This window comes from Leptinotarsa decemlineata, unplaced genomic scaffold (genome assembly GCF_025532065.1).
Source record: "Leptinotarsa decemlineata unplaced genomic scaffold, Ldec_3_MD MMD2_tig00000199_RagTag_RagTag, whole genome shotgun sequence".
In the NCBI taxonomy this organism is placed as follows: Eukaryota; Metazoa; Arthropoda; class Insecta; order Coleoptera; family Chrysomelidae; genus Leptinotarsa; species Leptinotarsa decemlineata.
The window spans coordinates 10,190,511-10,209,893 of record NW_027412544.1 but is presented as its reverse complement, the minus strand read 5'-3'; the positions used below and the strand labels follow the sequence as shown (position 1 = coordinate 10,209,893).

At 32.8% G+C, this 19,383-nt stretch overlaps 1 protein-coding gene and 1 long non-coding RNA gene across 3 annotated transcripts in view; one reads left to right on the top strand and one right to left on the bottom strand.

Annotated features, from left to right (window-relative positions):
- The window catches only part of LOC111518293 (uncharacterized), a 133,660-nt gene that overhangs the window by 58,063 nt on the left and 56,214 nt on the right, over positions 1 to 19,383 (bottom strand). The window lies entirely within an intron of this gene.
- Positions 9,306 to 19,383, top strand: part of Dad (Daughters against dpp) — a 99,132-nt gene continuing 89,054 nt past the window's right edge. The window contains exon 1 of the mRNA XM_023174708.2: positions 9,306 to 9,901. Within this exon, the coding sequence (XP_023030476.1) occupies positions 9,532 to 9,901 (370 nt within the window). The 5' untranslated portion in view covers positions 9,306 to 9,531. The remainder of the gene's footprint in view (positions 9,902 to 19,383) is intronic.

Here is a 19,383-nt window from a genome sequence, read left to right as displayed (position 1 = left end):
AACACGTACTTCAAACAGGACATAACATCAATTTCGACAACACAAAAATGCTAGCAAGCAACGAAAACTTTTACTCACGAACAATCAGAGAGGCAATCGAAATTGAAAAACGACCTAATAATATGAACAAGAGGGATGATGCGCAAAGATTACCATCAACATGGAGATCCGTTTTATCACTTCGCACAAGCAATCAGACCGCTCAACTTCAGAGGCAAAACTCGGTACATGACAATACAGGTACAATAACAGAGACAGGAGAGGCAGCTCAGGTAATAAGACCAAAACAGGTAGTCGAACAAACACAGGTAGTGGCAGCAACGCAGGTAAAGGGAAACATCCATCCCTATAAATTGAGACACAGAGTTCGAAGTAATCAGTCTAGTTGAAAAAACCAGACATCACCAGAAGATGGCAAATGAGACTTTGCCGAAACGTTGTGAAAATAATCCTTATGGGGAGAAAATACACAGAACACGGAGCGAAACCCGAGAAAACAGCTCATCATATATATATATATATATATATATATATATACAATCGATAGCTTCAAAAATATTTCACTTACTTTTTTCGAAAGCTTCTGATAATTCCTCTTCCATATTCTCTATTTCACTATCGCTGTCGTCCTTTAAATCAATAATGAGTTCATTTCCACCATTAATATGGAAGTGTCCAATCTCCATATAGTCTTTTTCAACTAAAATTACTTTTTTAGTCCTTTTCGGCCAGTCTTCTTCGGTAATATTAGATAATTCTTCTTTAATTAGCTCTATTACCTTCTTACCAAATTTTGGAAAATAATTTTCACGCCTGATGCTTTCTTTCAATTTTCCCTAAATCAACTCGATGTGATTGAAAACACAAAAGTAGGGGGGAAGTCTCAGTATGGTGTGTCCATACTTTTCAGCAATACTCTCAAAGTCATACACTTTTTCAAATGTCAACTAGTTGGTTTTTGGTATAGTAATATTCATCTTTCCCCGAATTTTTATTCGGTATTTTGATGAGCTGTCGCGAATGATAGGAAGCGTTGTCAAGAACTATTACACTATTCGCATCCTATGGGATCAATGTGTTTTCAAACCATTCCTCGAAAATATTAGCTTTCATGTTCTTATGATACTCAACATTGCAGTCCTCAATTTTTTTTCCACATAATTTCAAAGAATTCGAAACCCATCCTTTACTTCCTCCGCAATGCACACTGATTAGTCGCGATCTTTTGTTTGCAGGCATTTAAGACGTACACATTCTCGAACCATCAGTCCACCCTATCGTAACTGTGTCGTTAGTGTCATAACAAGTTTCGTCCAAATTGAAAATTTGCCGTTGTTCTTGTCTATACTTGGTTATTTGTTCTAAGTATTTGTTTCGCAATTCTACTATTCTTCTGCTTTCCATAACTGCTTGACGTTTGTTTATTATTTTAAATCTAAATCCTAGTTTCTGTATCCAATTCTGAAGAGTTTTGTCACAGCAACTTACGTTATGGCCGGAAGTATTCAATTTCTTCCTTATGATTTCAGTTGTAACAATCTCATTGCTTTTGTAACAGTCGTATATTGTTTTTTCAATATTTTTATTAGATGAACATCTAAATGTTTTGGTAATCCTGTATCAAATCGCGTCTTGCGTTCATAAGGTTTGTTTTTGACTATTTTACCTACAGTTGAGAAAGGAATTTAGGTCAAATATGATGTTGCTTGTAATAGTTTTTTTTCCCACGAAACCAAACTTGATATGTAGTTTCTTATATACATTGAAACATACTATCTGTGTTTCAATATTCAAATGCATCCGAATCTTATTCATTGGTATCTCTTTTTCGCATTGTTCTCGTTATTACTATTAGTACTTGTCCAAGGATGCCATATTTCAAACAGATTACTAAAATTTTACGTATTTATAACTGCACCAATATCAAATTTCAACACTCAAATCGCGATCAGTTCCTGAACTGAACACGACGGTAATAACCATCCCCGCATTCCCCGATTTCTATTCGTCAGCGTAACATGACTTCAAATTCAATTTTATGACTCTTCAGGCAATCATAAAACTCGGTTAGCAAAAATTATCCAATACGAACCGCCGAGTCTACAGTCCAAGTGCACCACTTCGCTGTCGGTTCATTTCTATGTATTGGTTTTTTTGGCCTTTGAGAGTGCCGTCACCTTTAAATGTACACAATATCGTTTACTTCGACTATACCTGCGATGCCTGACTGTCCTGGCACACAGTATATAGTCAATCTATTGCTGTCTGTCAGTTTTTTCAGTTCTTCACGGCATTTTCAGACCAGTCTCGATGTCATTTTTGAGTTCTCTGGTGCTACAAGTGCAGCCTGACTGTCTATGAAAATATTGATTCGCTCATTTCGTTGAGGCCTCAAACTAATGTTCCATCCGCATTGCACCTTCAAACTGGAAGACTGATGTGTACTGATCGATGTGTACTGAAAGGAAAATTTCTTTCCTCATAGTTAATTCCAGCTAGCGTTCCATTTTCAGTTTTCAACCCGTCTGTATACCAGAAGTTTCTGTTAAGCAAATTCTCAGGATGACTGTTCTTTCCCCACTCTTCGCGAAGTGAGGGACATGTATTTCGGTGTCATGTGGTCCAAGAACATCATGATGTTCGTTCCTCCACATATTCCGAAATGTATGTTTGCCCAATCCCATGTAGGTCGGTGAGTTTTCTAGTCTAAATTAGCAAACCCCTGCTTTCTCCATTATTACTAGATGTGAAGAAGGAAGATTCAAGTGTGTGCAGCTCTATGAGTGATTTTCATTGTTTCAGTAGCGAATGATATTTCGTAAATTTCAAAATCACCACATGTGTTTCACTATACAACAGTGGGTGTAGAACAAACAGTGTAGAACAGATCATGGATATTAACTTGAATTTATTGTCTCTACTTTTATATTGGCCAAAGAAGAATATTTTCTGAAAGGACCTAGAGTGAAGAAGTACTTTTTGAAGTGGAAAGCCAATTAAACACTTGAGAAACAACTTCTGGCAACGATGCCAAAATATAAAGCTATAAAACCACTATAAATTACATCTTTATTGAATCCTACATGATAGGAGACCATCATGAAAAATTGAACTTTCTATGTTTTTTACCACTTTATTTGTTACCATCGTTACTGTAGTTTCGCCCTATTTGGACATTTTAAACGTTATACAATAATTAGTTAGAAAATGTCCATATAATACGAAACTGCAGTAACGATAGTTACAAATAAAAGTAGCAAAAAACATAGAAACTTTCATTTCAAATTTTTCATGTACATCTTTACTTTTATTGAGCTTGTTTTCAACCTTATTATTACAAAATTAATTACAGATGATTAGATAATCACTGAGCATAATTTTATTTAGTACTTGACATTCCTAAATGTATAATAAAACGCGTGTTGTAGTTTTGTGAATTGTTTATGTGAAAATCTACCAAATATTTTTTCATACACTCATCATAGATTTTCATCAAGTATATATAGGTTTAGCGCATCAAAATCAAATATATCACATTTGCGTTGAGAGCTTGATATTGAGTTTTTAGTTTTTTCTCATCCAAAATCATTTCATAAATATGAAATAAAAAGTGAATTACTCTGCTTTTTTTGGCCATGTTACAAGTTTAGTTCCTCCACACTGTATTCTCTAATATATAATAGAATTAGTTTTTGTCCGCGGCTTCGCCCGCATAGAATTTGGTTTGCCACATTAAGTTTCGTGACAGACCATTTTAAACAAACAATATTTTTTTACTAACCCAAAACTTCAGGTCTCCAACTTCAAAACTGACCAAATTCAATACAATTTTAGAACCCCTATTTTTCCCTCTTGTGGTGAAAATTCTTGATTATCTTTCTTGATACTTATTCATGCTATACAAAGAACCTACCTGCATATTTCAAGATTCTAGGTCCAGTAATTTCAGCAGTGACTCAATATAAGAGCGGGCAACAGCTAGTAGTTTATATTTTTTCTTTAAAAATACAGTAATTGAAAAAATATGCCAACTGAACTAAGTAATGAATAGCTTCACGAATCGAACTATGTTACCTAAAAAGAAATTCGCAAAACTAACACAACTGTCAACGATGTCTGCCCGCGTTCGGCTTACGTTCTCGGCGACGGCGCTATACCCCCTCGCATTGTCTCCCGTCGTCATACAGTAGACGCGACGCGTAATGGCTCACTGCGTTTAGTTAATAAAATAATCATGACAAGTTAATTTTGTCATGATTACTTTTAAACGATTCGTACAAATTAGTTATTGTTAAAAACAAAGTTTATCCATATTGAATACTAAAATGTGCATTGTAAAAAAAGTATCCAATTTAATTGTATTCATGGCTCACTATTTTGCATATAGTGGCTACCATATAAGAGGTAGATATATGCTATCGCGAACTGTTGTTTAGAAATAAAAGATAAACAATCTTACGGTACATTATCTGTATGTAACTCCATAGGCAGGGCAAGCCAAGATACCTCTCAGGAGCAAGAATTTTTCCGACTTACTTAATACTTTCCTACTGTTATATTATGAGCAAAATTACAGAAAATATTTGTAAATTGTAGCCTATATGTTATTCTGATGTAGGTAGGTATATGTAAAGTTTTATCTAAATCCGATCAGTCGTTTAGTCACATACATACATACGTCCTCAAAACTTTCATATTTATATTAGTATGGATTAAATAGATATAGATTATCATCAAGGAATATTTGTCAATTATAGGATTCTTTGAGGAAGTGATCGTATGAGGCATTAGTAACTTTTGGAAACAATTTCGTCTTCTACATCACCATTAGTGGTAAAACACGGATCCGTGATGCCTACTCTCTTAGAATGTATTTATTAATAATTGATCAGAACGATATAAAGTAATAATTCATTTTATGTATACATATAAATAGAAATAATTATCATGTCTGGTACAGACATGAATGTACTGGTACTGGTACTGGTACTGGTACATGCTCTGAACGATGACAGAGGTACCTGAAAAGGGATATTATAGTTCGTGCCACTTAGGTTACAAAAATATCGATCAAAATCAAAGAAAGGTATTGTCATCATATGTAAGTATGTAGTCATGAAAATTAAAATATGTTGAATGATGGTAATTATGGTGGCAGAATAAGGACGATTTTGAAAATTAGTATTTCGCTCCTTTATTTTCACTATTTTGTATTGCATTAGAATCTCAGATGAAAACTGAACCTTAACAGTTGTTAGTCGCTATAAAACACGCATTTCATGTAGAAGAACGGTTACACATTTCGAAAATATGACTCCCTTAAATGTATGCACTGACAATGTGAGCTCTGTCGATGTATTCAAGTAACACTTCATTGTGAGGTTTTTATTGAACAGTTAACAAAACCACAACATGTGTTTCACTATACAATACATTTCTTAGGCTTATGAAATGAATTTCGTCAAGTATCGGCCAAATCCATCATATATCTCTGGGTTTACCATTTGGCCCTTTGAGCAAAACTTAATCGTTCTTGAAGAAATGTCAAATTTTGATCGAAGAAATGATCGGTTGAAAAAAACTTGAAGAAAATATACAAAATACATGCGAATGTGGAAAATGGGGTTTCTTCTGTAAAAAATCCAAACTCATTAAGGAAAGAGAAGCATAATTCTAAGAAGGCGAATCTTCGCAGATATCGAATTGAAAAATATACAGAATATACTGTTACACATGATTCTCGGACCCAATAATTACTTACCCCACGGTGTGGTTGGTAGACAATGCTGGCGCGCCCTCCGAATGAATCGGAGCTTCGGGAGATGGGGCCTGACCAGCGGAAACTTAGATAAAAAATAACAATAATAATAATAATAAATCGAAGTTCATTTTATTTTCATTTAAGAACGGACAACAAAATTAAATTGTTCTTCCACTCAATCTTCTACTTGACCTTTAGTGTATAACTATTTATTACAAACTGTGGTTAATGAACTTCAAGTTCCGTTTTTGTTATATGAATGACATTTCAACAGCTATCCTCCAAGGTAACGAAGATGAGGTATCAACGGTTTTTATTATTTTCCATCCCAAAATTCAATCCACACCAGAAATGGAAAAGAACAATTGCATATTTCTCTTGAATACTTTAGTTATGAGGAAACATTATGGAAATGTATTACAGATTGCCAAATGTAGGAAGAGCTTTCTGAATTCCGTTATGGTCCCGCCCGCTAGATGTTCGGTCATTAGAAGACTATGAGAGCGAGAGAGTCAGAATTCTCAAGTCTCTTTCTAAATTTGACAAGGTGTAGATAATTGGTATCAAAACGCAGCTACAATCAACGGACTGAAATATAGTGCTCTTTTTCCACATCTCTCAGTGACAAAATATTTCCAAGTATCTCCGTGGAAATGTTAGGAAATGACAAAATCACGGTATCACTTTGCAATGAAAACATATTAGCGAATTTCTTCTAGTGTGATAGTCTAATGTAGTTTACAAAATTGATGATGTTGAAATTGTGACAACCCAAACATCGTGAAAACAAAAACATTACCTTAGTTAGAGTGTGCAGCAAAACAAAAATGATAGTAAAGCATGTCATGGACAGATAGAACTGTACTACCTTATTGAACTTGGTCTCAATTTCAAGTTCAGTGATACATATATTTCAAATCGGAGAGATATATGTAGAAGATACTCATTCTAGAAATAATTCATATCTACACTCGCAAAAACTGTGTTAATAGACACTGAACTTATCAGTATAGCATCAACATCATTGAATAGATTTCTGAATGCTTGATTACACAAAAACTGGTTAGTGATGAACATGTTTCGAATTTGGTTTTATGAGTACCTATAGGTATATCTCATTGGTCATTGGTTTTATCCATCATCAAATTTTTTTTGCCATCATATTAGATGTCGATAACCAGTCGTCTAATGCTTTTATTTGTATTTTATCGAACAACTTTTGTTTTGTTTGATATTTTGATTACGTAATATATTTTTAACGCACATACAATGCAGACGTAAATAGTCTCGCCCCTTTCAACTTATAAACGGAACAAGATATCAATTTCAGACGAAATTTTCGTAAAAATGCATAATTTTTAGTACTTTCAATAAGAAAGACAATAGTACTGCATCAAAAGGTATTTCAATTTTCAGTCCAATATTTTTTCATTGTTGAGAATCGAATTTGACATTCCCAATAAATTAGCAGTTTTATATTCGTTTCAAAAATCTACAAACAAACTGTTAATATCATAATTTATGTAAAACTCACTCCAGTTCATTCCAATAATTATTAAAAATGTAATGATTCACTAAACAAAAATAATGAACTCGTTTTACAATGTTTTTCTACATTATAAAATGTTTCTAGGGTAATATTGTTGCATGCACATCTGTTTCTATTCACGAGTTCTAAAATGATTTGTGGTTGTGTATCGTACACTTCAGATGTCGAGTCTGTAGGCGTCATATCAAGTGATCTAGTGGGCTCTTCTAAGGAATAACGTTTGCCTGTCTACCGGTTTGGAAAAATGTTAAACCCGAAAGAATTTTCAAATAATATACGGTTTCAGCAAAAATAAGTGTCTCTTCATTACGACGAGCTATTTTGAAAGTAGCTTGATGACAATTATCCAACCGTGGATAAGTAAACGTGATCCCTTAGAATGACTCGCTGCATTACCTGATATGACAACCTTAGATTTCTGTGAGGATTGCTAAAATCTAAAGTTTACGGTACACAACCGCACTCTACTCCTGATCTCATGGCTAGAATAAGAGATGCTCCTAACGAAATCATCTCAAAACATTCCGTGATGGATTTGTAAACAAACTGCATTATTGCCAGGAAGTGAATGGTAACTAGTTAGAACATTCACTGCAATAACGGAAATGAGTTTAGAATACATTTTTTCTTGAAATTATGATATTTATCGTTTGTTTGTGATCCTGCTAATTACTCAGGACTGTCTGACCCGATTTTCAAAAATAAAAAAGTTGGACAAAAAATTTAAATACTTTTCAAACGAGTTATCATAATACTCCCTCTTTCTATTTCAAGAAAAGTTGGTAACGCTCCTAGGTATCGAGTGACTCAAGTCACTCAAGTACTTGAAATTATACCTTTTTACGTAAATTTTGTCCGACCTCAATATCTTGTTTTATTCAAAAGTTAAGAGGAGGAGGGATTATTTACATCCGCACTGAATGATTCTGATATTTCAAGTCGGTTCTATTATCTGCTACTATTTAAGCCTGAGGTGAGGTAAGTTACAAATTCCTCTTGTGAAATGTGTTAGTTGTTTCAGTGTTGACACGACTGTCGTTTTATATATTTATTTATTATTTCATCTCTAAAGAAGCAAAAAATGTATCATATTTATAGCGAATTTATTCTCCAGTAGGTACGCAGCTATCCAAAAATTTTTCTGAATTCGATCAAGCCAAAAAACTAGGAGTATTAGGTAGGTGTCAATGTCGGCTGTCGTATGAGTGTTCATCTCACACAATTAATTGGAGATCTTATGAATCTTATGATGTAATGCATCATGTGTCACACCAATAGGTGGTTCCAGATAACTTTCATATTTGTATATATATATATATATATATATATATATATATATATATATACAAATGAATTAACGGGGTCTCTCAGTCAAAAAATCAAAAATCAAATCTCTGTTCTACTTTGCCAAGCTTTCGCTTCTAATGGGAAGCTTCTTCAGGGCAGTAAAAATGAGTTAAAAACAATAAATTGAACATATAAACTGACGGAGAAGGTTGAAAATGTATAGTCTTATACATATTCAACCTGCAGAATCCCTTAGGGTCACACGTGACATAACAAAATGACAACAGACGTAGTTACATCGGCTCCACACCTCAGTGTCGATTTTTTTATTATGAATATATTTTCGCAGTTCTACTGGAAAGGTAACACCGCAGTTTTGTTTTTTTATCGGCTACTTTTAATTACACAGCCTCACTGTCACCAGTAACACCTGACATTATCGGTCTGTCCTCTCCAAACCGAGCAGTACCAGCCCGCGTGTGATCCAAATATTCAAAATAATTCCGCTTCGTTGTACACACACAATTCATTGGAGAATGCGCTTTCCCTTCGAAATCTCCGCCAGACCCGCCGATGTCCGAAATACACGTTCTTGCGTATATTGTAAGAAGACACATCCACCTTATTGAAGTATAACGGGCCTTGCAAGTCCGTCTCTGGCGCCTGTGTGGCGCCACTTATCCCCACCAGGAGTCTAGACCCGTCTCACTCTGACGATTCTACTCACAAGATTGTCGAGCCGTGGATCGGAGCGATTCAGTCAACAAGAGACTTCCATGCAAGAACGGTATAGCTCTTAGCGCGCGACTAACCGGCAATAGAAAAAAGTGACTGTGCACAGTGGTCAGTGCGGTGAGAAGATATCAAAGTGTGTGCGAAACGACCTATAGTGGCCCCCAAATGCTTACCCTGCGTCGAGCCAAAATCCTCTTTAATGTTCATGTTCCGAAGCAGAAAGACAAACCTCACTAAACGCCTCAAAGACAGAAAGAGGCGAAGCAATGAAACCAGGCGTTCGGCTGAGGAAGACGCGGTAAGCATCGATAACTTCCTGAAGAAGCTTCAGGAAAACCAGCTGGAGATGCTGCTCAAAGCCATCGACAGTAGGGGTCAGGAACTTAGTAACTGCGTTCTGTTACCTCAGAAAGTAGGCGAGGAACCGCACGTGCTCTTCTGTCAAACTTGGCGATGGCCAGACTTGCGGCAGGGCACCGAACTGAGAAGGTTACCAATGTGTAGGACAGCAAGTGATTCGGTTTATATCTGTTGCAACCCTTACCACTGGAGTAGACTGTGCCAGCCTGGTGAGTGAAAATGTAACCTAAGAATGGCCTCCCATATCGCATTTCTGTTTACCCAACGATACATTATGAATTTAAATTTATGTCTAAACCTCGAGTCACTACAATTCTGTTTCCAAACATGAAGTGAGTTGGTTACATGAAAAAAATCCGGCCAATCGCCACACTACGACATGACGGCATATCAGAATAGATCTTGTGCTCATTGGTCGGCTGGTGAACTAGCCAACTTTCAACTCAAAGGTCGAACACGTGGTCCAAATTTAAACCTATCTTTTAGAAAAAACTTGAGACATTTCGAATTAATCCAAAAAGTATAAGTGCATGTCATGTAGTGATGCATTTGCTGGTTGGTTCATTAGAGATTTTATTATTCTACCAAAGTTTTCAAACGCATTTATGCCTGAACCATTTCTTTATTTTTTCAGTTGTAGTGAATACATTCTTTACAACCAGTGTGTTGTAAAATTGTGAATTTAACCTCGCTTTATGTGACTCTGAACCAAAAATAGATCCGATGTCGACAAACATCGGAGGAAAATGAATAATGTTGCCGCAAATGGCGGATAAGGAATGTCAAATCTGATTTGGTTCCGAGTAAAATGATAATTAATTGCGATTTCGGTGAATGACATTTTCTTAAACAAAGAAAACAACCCTCTCGAATATGTATTCATCAACAAACCAGAATCAACTTCCCAATCAGGAAAATTTGTTGATGATTCAATATAATCAATTTATTTCTATTCATTGTTCTCGCATTCAATTTGGAATCTCGTTTTGACACTAAGTAATCTCCATAGTCAGATAATAATTCAACTATTGATGACCTGTCACCGCTGTTTATCTTGTTTCTTCAGTAATGGGTTGCCGTAAAGATAATAAAAGTAACATATGCATTAGAAATGTAACACATTTCAAGATCCAAAGATTAGGCTGTATAGAATTATTTCCGTAATTACAAATTCAGATACATTTGCCATGCTTTCCAACAGGTAGGTACTGTCTAGAAGAGTTATTGTCTATAACGAAGTGATCTCTCGTCAAAATAGACTGAATTATTTCTTGTTAGTGTTTAACAAATTAGTGGTTTTTCCTGGAATCTAGTCATTACATCATTACGAATAACTTTTGAAAGGAGAAACCGACTTTATCACGTGTTCTTTGAACATTCCGACTTATAACATGGCTTTTGCATTAATTGTATGAAAGTTGTCTTTATTATACACCACAGTGTGTGACTATTTGTTAATTTCTTCCTTATTATCTTCACGCTTTGCTCTTCATTAATAGCTCGAAATTGAATGTAGGACGATGATCGTGGGTTGTCGAGCTTTTCCACTATTTTGATATGTTATGTTTCTTCGAATATAGCAATATACCGTTTATTAATCCTTATTTGCTTTTTATGAATACACATTTCATTCAAATTTTTGTTTCCTCTTAATCCTACCATTTATTAGTAATTTGTATCAGTTGTCTCTCAGGTCATAAAACCTTCAGGAAGGGTCGGAAATCTGAAATTATATTCTCTAGGTAGGCACGTGCCTTCACGAAAGGTGTAGTTTTAAAAATAGTGTCAACTTCCATCCAAAAATATCATTTTCATAAAATCCCATTACGGTCCTTTTAATCGCTTAATAATGAAAATTATTATCTTTTACAACCTTTATAATATAGAAAGGTATTATGATAATTTTGTCAATATTCAGTAGAATCTCTCATAAGTGTCTTGAATTTCAAAATAAGAGTTTGTAATACTTTGTTTCATTAATTTGTAATATATTTTCATCTAAATTAAAATACGATAGCGATCCAGCTAGAATGACTAATTAATTATTAACAAAATTGTTAAGACTTTCGCGGTCGATTTTCGGATTTCTTCCTGAGGATAACGTCATCTCCAATGACAGTCATCGGAGATAAACTCATAAACTCAGGGTGCATAAACCTCTGAAGAAGCTAGCCACTCGCCTCAGCGAAACGTCAGGAAGAAAATCCAAAAATCGGCCTTTAAACCCGAAAAATACTGACAGCGAATTGATTATTAATTATTCAAGATGGAATTTAGCCATTTTATTGTGTTTTTCACAACATGTCTTTCACTATACATACAATGTTTTTCAGACTTTAACAGTATTGTAGACTACGCTAAGTTTTTCAGTATAATAAGATCTGGAATAGTTGAAACACTATAGCTAAGTATATTGAAATATGTTTAGCAGTTTTCAAACTATTTCATGAAAATCTCACAAAAAACGTTGATTTTGTTCGTTTATTCATCATTTGCTCTTTGTAAAAGGTGAATATTATAGAAATATATTAGTCTGAAGATAATTCAGATAATTATTCTGATTTCTAGAATCGAAATAATAGAAGGGGATCACATAACCTTCAGAGTACCACGACCTTCAAGGTTATTAGTGAAATAACCGTAATCTATTCCACACTTGACGCAAGTGTGCTGAAGACGTTTTAGGTGTTCTCTGTGCCATATTGATTCCATTACAAAAACATGCAGTGAGACCTCACATCGTTATTCACGACTTTGGTATGAATATAGTATGCATATATGGGTTCTATTCCAACTCTGGCACTATGGATCTACTGCGTTTCATCTGCGTTTATATGCGGCCATTTGGGTTTTCAAGCCCATGTTAGGTGGGTTCCCTTTAAAAATGTGGCTCGAAATTTATATACTTTGGTTTTTCTCAGTAGTCAGTGGTAGAAGAAATAGAACTTCAAGTATGGTTCCTTTCATTGCCTCCTCTCAAAAGTAGTAGCCATTAAGTATGCATTCGTACTGTATATCGAAATATTCACTGTTGTTTTGCGATAACAAAATCACTGTTTTCAAGCCCTAAAAATGTCTTCCTGAGTAGTGATAATTTGGTATTCAATGGTGAATATATAAACACTGAGTGATATATTTATTAGTATGATATATTTATTCGTACGAAATGAAGTTTATTTTTTAGAAATGCGAAATTCATCCAAGAACAATATACCTTCAAAGATGACCATATTTTGAGCATTTTCCGAGTAAACTGATCATTCTTGTAGCTATAAATCTGTAGTTCGATCACGTTGAAATAATAATGCTGTCACAGTAAAATATTTATTCGATTTATCAAACCATTAAATTGAGCCAATAAATCTTACCTACCATTTGCCTCGCTATTTGCTGATCATCGGATATATTATAATGGATCATTCCATAGGATTATTCATCCGTAGGCAAATATACAGTGTGCAAAAGCCAAATGGAATAACTTCATTATTTCGGTTACGGTACATATTTTAACAAAATCCCGAAACACGTCAAATTTAAATTATATTTTGACATACTTCAATGGAAAAATGCTACCCCTACCTTCAACCCCCGTCGAATGACAGGTACAACTTCCAATTTTTTAAATGGGAAGTATAGGCTTGTGATATATCGTTTGAAAGGTATCTTCATTCTCTATTCAAAAATGTTATCGCTTTCAAGTTTATTGCAACAATCATAATAAATTTTTTAAAATCATGTGGTTACCAAAATTCAATAAAATACACCCAAAACCTATTGCAATATACTCAAAACTAATTTCAATTTGAGGTATTGATAATAAGTAAGCAAAAACCATAGCAATGTTCTTTTTAGATGGTATCCTTTGAAAAAACTGTAAATAATTTCCGTGGCAACATTAGTTTAAAACGCCTTGTCAACTTGTTTTGTATGTTACAATATTAGTTGTCAGTATTTTAATTTAAATTTGAAGTTCGTTAACTTCAAGTCTGACAAATGGTAAGATTAACGGAAATGCATAAAAAACAGTTTTACAAATGATAAGCAAGATAGAGAAGCAATTTCGGAAGCTTGGTCATGTGGGGCAGATAAAAAAAGCAGCTGCCAATGCAATAAGTGATGAAATTAAATTAGATGTGATGCTTGAGTTTGAGGAAAACCCATATACATCGAGTAGACAGGCATTCATTACATTCAATGTTAGCCATACATCGATAGTAAATATATTAAAAAATAAATGAAAGGCATCCCTTCCCTACTCATGGAAGACGATTTTGATAGAACTCATTTTTGTGAGCAAATGATGGACATGTTGGATAACTATATTATCCAATTAGAAGACGTTATGTTTTCTGATGAGTGTATTTTCTCTTAACGGCCTTGCCAATCGGCAAAATTGCCGCTACTGGTCCACGGAAAATCGTCACTGGATGAGAGAAGAACACACGCAATACCCTCAAAAGGTTAATGTTTGGGTAGGGATTGTAGGAAATCATATCATTGGTCCCTATTTCATTGAGGGCAACTTGAATGGCGATAATTATTTGGCACTACTTCAAAATGGTGTCATTCCACATTTAGCAAATTTATATCCTGATCCAGGAAACCCTCAAATTCCAGTGAATACGATATGGTTTCAGCAAGATGGAGCACCACCACATTACCAAGTTAATGTCCGGCAATACCTCGATACAACATTTCCCAATCGGTGTATAGGGAGGCGAGAATCGATTGAATGGCCAGCACGATCACCTGATCTTTCATCATTAGATTTCTTTTTATGGGGATATGTAAAGAGCAATGTGTACAACACTAAACCTTCAGATTTGAATGATTTAAAAGAACGAATAACGCTTGCGATTAGTTCGGTCACGCCTGATATGTTAAATAATGTTAGAAGGCAGTTTTATTTGAGATTAGATGTTGCCAAAACGTTCGCGGTGAACATTTTGAACATCTACTTCGTTAACATCCATAGTTCTTTTTCGTATTCTACATTTTTGCATTACACTTTAGTTTTTGAGTGTATTTTATCGAATTTCGGTAACCGCATGATTTAAATTTATTTCATCTTATTTGTTGCAATACACTTAAAAGCGATAACATTTTTGAATAGAGAATGAAGAGACCTTTTGAATTATATATCACAAGCCTATACTTCCCATTTGAAAAATTGGGGGTTGTACCTGTCATTCGAAGGGGGTTGAAGGTAGGGGTGACATTTTTACGTTGAAGAATGTCAAATTATAATTAACATTCGACGTGTTTCGGATTTTGTTTGAAATATGTGAAGTGCGTCAGAGATTTTGTTTGAGAAACAAAACTTGTATGTACCTAATATGCGTAAATTTCTTGTTTTTCGGTTACTCACAAATGATGCTACCATCTGAAGCATACCCGTAATATATCGTTGTCTTGGAGAAGTTAGCTAAGCCACACAACTGCTGTTTGTAGAAAAATCGCAGTAAATAAATAGATAGTGTGGCTTAGCTTACTTCTCCAAAAGGACCATATAATAATATCAGATTCTCATCGGGGTAATTTCAATGGCTTATTTTCTTAGTATATTATATATATATATATATACTGACCAGTATTTTCACCATTTTTTTACAATTTTGGCATAAACTATGGCACTTTTGTCTTCTATATATATACTGATAAAGTGCAGGGTTTCAGTAACGTAATGGTGTGTAAACCTAAATTCGATTTCTAAAAATCAAGATATATATTGAAATAATCAGTTTCTTCTATACACATTAACACAACTGTTTTTACTTTTCGTATATGCCTGGTAGTCTGCGATACCACCCACATCGCCTACAGTATTTTACCGTTAATGAAATAACACCAACTAAGATTATCCTGAAATTGAGTACATTACAAAAATAAATGAATATCGAAACGCGGCGCCCAAAACGATAAATGTTTAGAAATCGAGGCGCCAATCTAAACTAGGCTATTGCTTATGTTTTCTTCTACTACGGCATAATTTCATTTATTGTTTGGTGAAACAGGAGTGTGCTGTTATTTTATTTTTCAACAATAGAAAACACTTTCGACATATTAGTCTAGTTCACATGTACTTTTTTTTGTAACATTTTTCAGCCCTGTCCAAAAATTACGACCAAGATGTCATTCGATTCGTATTTTTGCCTAGAAAGTTTAAGGAAAGGTCCAAAAACGCGCCGATAAAAATTACAAAAGTTATAAACAATGAAGTGGAAAAAAATGGGGCTTTAGTTTTTTCTTAATATCTCGGAAAATTTTCAAAATTTTGGAAATTTGAAAAAAGATTTGAAAAGATCAATGAATTTGTGTAAAAAAAGTTCCGATTCCCGAAACTGTATCTCGATTATTTATAATTTTTACAGAGCCCTGAAAATAGAGCCAAAAGCGGGTAGTCTGGCTTCCGCGCGCCTTTCGTCACTCTGACATAAAAACAAAAAAAATTATTCAAACATAATAAATATAAATATTAAGGAATGAAAAAATGCATGTAATGTTGGGATACATCAATAAACAATAATAATTAAACTAAAACCCTGGCATTTTTTTCCTTTGGTGAAGTTATCCTTAATAGGCAAAAAAAATAGATTACCGTTGCCAAAATAAAAAAATTGTCATTTTCTATTTTTTCATTGACAATTGAAAATTATAATTTTATAAAAAATACACTAATTTTTTTTTTGTAATTTTTTATTGTTTCAATGTCTCATGGCTAAAACTAATTAGTAATATTTTTTTTTTATTTTTTACAGCTATTGTTGATGAATTTATTATAAACAAATATATTGTTTATAAGCAATTCGAAATTTTTTTTGCATTATGTTAATTGAAAAAAATCATGATTTTTAGAAAAAAAATGGTTCCCTAAAAAAATTTCTTTGTTGCTAAAAAATGCGTTTGTTAATTAACAATCGTTTTTTGCAACTAAATATTAAAATTAAGGAACCGTTTTTTTTTTTAATCATAAATTCTATTGTTCTTTAAGGTTTTGAAAAAACTTTTTTATCCTTTTTTTAATTGTTTATTTAAAAAAAATTGTTATAAACAAATTATTTTTTATAATACAATATTATATAACAATAATTAAATAAATAATAGGACTACAACTTTTTTTTAATTTATTCTATTTTTCATAAAATTATTCGCCCCTTCGCTTTTATAATTATAATAACTTCCAAACTATTGCAGTTATGATAAATTTTGTTCATTATGAATTTATTAATAATTTAAGCCTTTTACTAAAGTTGTAGTCCTATTATTTATTTAATTATTGATCGTTATTTATTAACATAAACTTCGTGTCATGTAACAATGAATAATAAAGATTTTATTACTTGCACTTTTAGTAGTTGTAGGATTATTAACATTCACTTATTTTCATATTTGTATGGAGTTTAAGAAAATTAAATGAAGCAATCAGCAATTTAATTAAATTAAATTAAACATTAAATGAAGCAATTTATTGTTAATGAATTCATAATGAACAAAAAAGACTTGAAGCATATTTGTCATAACTGCAATAGTTTAAAAGTTATTATAATTATAAAAGCGAAGGAGCGAATGAAAAAGACAAGTATCAAGATATCACAATATTTAAAGTTTTATAAAAAATAAAATAAATTAAAAAAAATACATAGTTACTTTTATTATAGAACAAAGTATTGAAAAAAAAAATTGTTTATAACAATTTTTTTTAAATAAACAATTAAAAAAGAATAAAAAAAATGTTTTTTCAAAACCTTAAAGCAAAATAGAATTTATGATAAAAAAACGGTTCCTTAATTTTAATATTTAGTTGCAAAAAACGATTGTTAATTAACAAACGCATTTTTTAGCAACAGAGAAATTTTTTCAAGAAACCATTTTTTTTCTAAAAAACATCATTTTTTCATTTAACATTATGCAAAAAAAATTTCGAATTGCTTATAAACAATGTATTTGTTTATAATAAATTTATTACCAATAGCTGTAAAAAATTTAAAAAATATATTATTAGTTTTTAGCCATGAGACATTGAAACAAAAAAAAATCATAATGATTTTTTTATAAAATTATAATTTTCAATTGTCAATAAAAAAATAGAAAATAACATTTTTTTTATTTTGGCAACAAGGAAAAAAATGCCAGAGTTTTAGTTTAATAATTATAGGGATTTTTATATTAACTTTCGATTCAGAAAAAGTTATTAATTAACAAATTTATAATTAACGTTAAAAATGGGATAAAAATTTTTTGACTGCGGATTATTGTTTATTGATGTATTCCAACATTACATGAATTTTTCATTCTTCAATATCAACATTTAAAATGTTTAAATATTTTTTTTTTGTTTTTATGTCAGAGTGACGAAAGGCGCGCAGAAGCCAGACTACCTGCTTTTGGCTCTGTCTTCAGGGCTCTGTAAAAATTATAAATAATCGAGATACAGTTTCGGGTGTCAAGACTTTTTTTACGCAAATTCATTGATTTTTTCAAATCTTTTTTCAAATTTCCAAAATTTTGAAAATTTTACGAGATATTAAGAAAAAACTGAAGCCCAATTTTTTTTTCACTTTTATAACTTTTGTAATTTTCATCTGTGCGTTTTCGAACCTTCCCTCAAACTTTCTAGGCAAAAATACGAAAATGACACCTTGGTCGTAATTTTTGGACAGGGCTGAAAAATGTCACCAAAAAGAGCTAAATCGAGTACATGTGAACCAGATTAGATCGGGGTGAATGTTTAACAGTGAATACAATTTCTTTCCATGGTTTCCGATTGCACTGACAAAAACCCTTATTAATTTAGCAGAACTACTTTGGAATTTAATAGAATAGAATAGAATATATTTATTTGACTACATTACAATACATGTTTGTTTGTAGCATGTCATATTAAGAAAAAAAACAATACCGTAGAACAATAATTGTTGAAATATAACCTAAAGTGTAATATGATGTAATTTTTGGAAATAATGTAATTTATGAAAATAATATTAAAACGATAGTTAAAAAACCATAGAAAGTATCATAAAATTGGAAAATTGAGCGAGACGGATTTTATTCCCTACAAAGTCTGAAATGTTCAATGTATTCCTCTGTGGAATAAAAACAATGCATCAAAAGTAAGTTTTTTATCCTTATTTTGAATAAATGTATACTTGATGATTTCAATTTCGATGATAATATGTTGTAGAGATAATAATTTAGTGAATTTTTCTTAGATTTGGTTAGGCGGAACCTGTTTGATCTCAGGTTATCTGCTTATCTGGTAGCATAGCTATGTATGTCCAATTGCTTGGTGAGCATCGAGGAGTTTATGTGAATCTCTGTTAGAACTTGGAAAATGTACAAACACGGTAAAGGCATTATTCTGTGCTTAATAAAGAGAGGTTGACAGTGTTCCAGATAGCTGACCCAGGACAAAATTCTGACAGCTTATTTTATGTAAACGAAAAATTGGGTGAGAATCCGATGAACCACCCCAAAGAATAGTAGCGTAACTTACGTGTTCTGAGTGCATTTAAATTGGTTATAGTTTGAAATTGTCATGGGACGAACAGAGCACTGCATAGTTTACTTCTCAATTTGGTAATATGAGGTTTCCACGATAGATCACTATCCAGAGTTACTCCTAGTAAATTTACAGAATAAGTTTCTATGGCATTCATAGACGAAAGATAAAGATACTGTAATTTATCGTTAT